Source organism: Doryrhamphus excisus, chromosome 3, assembly GCF_030265055.1.
Source record: "Doryrhamphus excisus isolate RoL2022-K1 chromosome 3, RoL_Dexc_1.0, whole genome shotgun sequence".
NCBI classification, from domain to species: Eukaryota; Metazoa; Chordata; class Actinopteri; order Syngnathiformes; family Syngnathidae; genus Doryrhamphus; species Doryrhamphus excisus.
Genome location: NC_080468.1, coordinates 18157804 through 18160869, shown reverse-complemented (window position 1 = coordinate 18160869; position 3066 = coordinate 18157804). Strand labels below are relative to the sequence as shown.

The 3066-nt window shown below is 51.4% G+C and overlaps 1 protein-coding gene across 4 annotated transcripts; it reads right to left on the bottom strand.

The window, feature by feature from the left end:
- Window positions 1-458: 458 nt before the first annotated feature.
- On the bottom strand, window positions 459-2347 carry wnt16 (wingless-type MMTV integration site family, member 16). 4 transcript variants are annotated; one of them, XM_058067492.1, is made up of 4 exons: window positions 2221-2347; window positions 1432-1658; window positions 1062-1351; window positions 459-984 (listed from the first exon to the last, which is right to left on the bottom strand). In XM_058067492.1, the coding sequence occupies exons 2-4, from the start codon at window positions 1577-1579 to the stop codon at window positions 535-537; spliced, it is 888 nt and encodes a 295-aa protein (XP_057923475.1). In that variant the 5' UTR covers window positions 1580-1658; window positions 2221-2347; the 3' UTR covers window positions 459-534. The 4 variants fall into 4 exon arrangements, with proteins under 4 accessions (XP_057923475.1, XP_057923472.1, XP_057923473.1 ...); XM_058067489.1 differs by having other exon boundaries at window positions 1739-2310; XM_058067490.1 differs by having other exon boundaries at window positions 1432-1923; window positions 1997-2310.
- Window positions 2348-3066: the final 719 nt, after the last annotated feature.

The following is a 3066-nucleotide window of genomic DNA, read 5'->3' as shown; positions in this document are numbered from 1 at the left end:
TTTGTGTGTGTGTCCTCTCTTTATACTCAACCCCCAAGTACGCACCCCCCCCCCCCCCCCCCGGACCCCCAACATCCTGTCCCCCAAGTTTCCTGGAAAGACAGAAAGTGCTGACTTTTGTATGCTGGAGGTAAACGCTTGGTCATCTTTAACACACACACACACACTTCAGCTGTGTGTGTGTGTGTGTGTGTGCGTGTGTGTGTGCATGTATGTGTGCGTGTGCATGTGTGTGTGTGCGTAGAGATAATAGCAGGACATCCTAGATCGGAAGTGTTGTTTGTCCCTCCTGGAATTTGTGGCGAGTCATCAAACATCTTCCTGATGCTGAGCGAGCAGCGGCGTTGCGTTCCCGGGTTTCCCGCCGCCATGGAGGTGCTGTGGAATGAAAGACCAGCGGTGTCCGCCATGTGGCTGGGAATGGAAGTGCACACAGACTTTTCATGAATGGAAGCCAAACCATTTATTGTGAAAGTTTCCATGCTCATTTTGCAGGCGTTGGGAAGAGGTCCGAGGGGGGCGTGGCCGCGTGGGTCACTTGCAGGTGTGCGTGTCGCTCATGCTCTCGCAGCGCCTGCAGCGCACGTAGCAGCACCACACAAACTTGCACGCGCAGCGGTGCACGTGGCGTTCCACGTGCGTGTTGTAGCCGCGGCCGCAGCACAGCAGCTTGCAGCCATCGGCCCCGCTGGAGGTGCGGTTGCAGCGGCGCCCGCCGGTCCCGAAGACGCCCCAGCGGCGGTTCTCCAGGCAGTAGTTGGGCGACTTGTTGACAAAGACCAGCTGGTGTTTGTCCACCGGGGGCCGCGGAGGGGGCTCCTTCCTCCTGCTCTTCCTCCACACCTGGACGCTGTGCTCGTAGCGCTCCTTCAGATACTCGCCCACGCGGCCGAACGGCGCCATGGTCCTCCAGCACGTCTTGACGCCGCACGAGCCCGACACGCCGTGACAGCGGCAGTCGGTAGACATGGTCATGACGACGGCCTGCGGGGCGAAGAAGAAGACGTCGCACTTTTGACCGGAGACCCCAACAACAGCAAGAACAGGAAGGGGCGGCCGACCTGGCGCCCCGCCTCGCTGTTGTGCACGTTCATGTTGAGAAGAGCGTGGCCTCTGGCGCCAGTCGATGCGTTCTTGGCGGCGTGGTCGATGAACCTGCGGCTGAACCAGGTCCCGTACTGGACGTGGTCCGAGCAGCCCCCCCAGTGCCAGCCCTCGGCGGGAGAGCCCGCCCCCTTCAGGCGGGCATCGCAGCCGCATTCGCTCACGTTGCCGTGGCTGCAGAAGCGCGTGACGGCGTGGACCAGGCCGGCCGCCATCACCGCGTACAGAAAGGCGGTTTCTTTGGTTCCTGGGAGGGAGGAAGAAGCTGTCCTTCACAATAAAAGTCACAAATACACCATGAAAGGTGGAGACGTGTTCCTATCTCACCGCTCGTCAGCTCGTGGCCAAACACGGACGGGTGTTCCCGAGTGGAGCAGTTCCAGCGCTCGTGTCGGAACTGGTTCTGACACTCGCTGATGGCCAGTCGGGCCGCGTCCCGGATGCTGGGCACCAGGAAGCTCCTCTTCCGGCACATGTCCCTCTGCTGGACACTCAGAGGAAGTTCAGAGCAGCCTGCCACCTTGGCTTGACCCGCAGAACTCAGACCCAACAACCTTAGGGTCAAATCCCACTCGTTAAAATGAGCTTCAAATCCCTCATTTCACTCTTGTAAAGGTTAGTTTCATAAAGTCACCGTATTTTACTCCAGAAGGTATCGTTGTAAAGGTTTGTGTCAGCGGCCTGTTTGTCTTAGTTCCGGTTTTGGCTCTTATTTTGGTAGCTTTGCCTGTTTTTCCTGGCCTGTGTCCGCCCGCCCGCCCGCCTCGCGTTTGTTCCGTTATCACGCACACCTGTCGCTGATTTGCGTTTCCCTTTCATCTGGTCCAGATGCGGCATCTTAGTTGGCCTTAGCTTGCCACCGACAGCTACTTTTTCAGAATAGACACTTTACCTGCCGTGGGAGCTCCCGTGTCTGCCAAAGCCAAAGCCGAGACGTCGTGGGTGTGACGTCACCTTATGAAGGACAACTGTAACGCCTTCAAATGTAACTCCTTCAAGTAAAACGGTCCTTTACCAAGTAACTCTCGTTTGTATACATATCTCGGTTTACATCATCCTCGGCCTAGCTTGTGTTAGCTACCGAGCTAGCCGGCCGTTAGCCATCGTTAGACCTACTTGGTCACGAGGCACCAGCAGGGAAAACCCGCCAAGAAATGCCCTTTGAAGTGCCTAGGAACGTCTTAGTCCGACTCCATGCAGCAATCCCCATCCGCACCTTAGCGGGTACTATCCATCCGCGGTGCAAAGTAGTCCCCTCTTCGTGATCGCATGTCAACACTTGAAAACTGGTCGGAGCTCTTTGAGCTGACATCGAAAACGGACTGTAGTCTTTTATACCTTAACGGTCTTTATTAGAAGACACAAAAACATGATTATTAGTTGTTGTATTGTCTGCCTGTAGCCAATCCACCATTGTTGATGTCATTCACTGTTATTAACGTGTTGCTCCACATCTTTACAATTGCTATTACAGACCATTATAATACTTTGTAATACTACAATACAATACTAATATTACAAACTATTATAATACTGTGTAATACTACATACTGTTTATACTTATCATACTGTTTATCATTTATATAATCTGCAGTAACCATACTCCAGTCACTTCACTGCAATACTGTACATATTACTGTTATTATATATTGTCATATCCATACTGTTTATAATCAGTAGCCATATTATAGTCATTTATATCCCTGTACATATCCTCACTGTATTATAGTCATAGCCTGTTATAGTTTTTTTTACATAGATCTGTCCATTTTTTTTTCTACATTTACTTACTACTAATGTACTTATAAAGTTGCACTTCTGGTTGGATGCTAACTGCATTTTGTTGCATTTTGTACCAGTGACAGGAGCAATAACAATCAAGTTGAATCTCATCTAATCTAATCTACAATTCTAATATTACAAACCATTATAATAGATTGGAATACTACAATACAATTATAA

Excerpts from the sequence above, each read along its gene's own strand:
- wnt16 (XM_058067492.1), bottom strand. The coding sequence starts at position 1,579 with ATGTGCCGGAAGAGGAGCTTCCTGGTGCCCAGCATCCGGGACGCGGCC. Across the intron at positions 1,352-1,431 it reads TGGCCACGAGCTGACGAGCG|GAACCAAAGAAACCGCCTTT; the intron begins GTGAGATAGGAA and ends CCTCCCTCCCAG. Across the intron at positions 985-1,061 it reads ACAGCGAGGCGGGGCGCCAG|GCCGTCGTCATGACCATGTC; the intron begins GTCGGCCGCCCC and ends TTCGCCCCGCAG.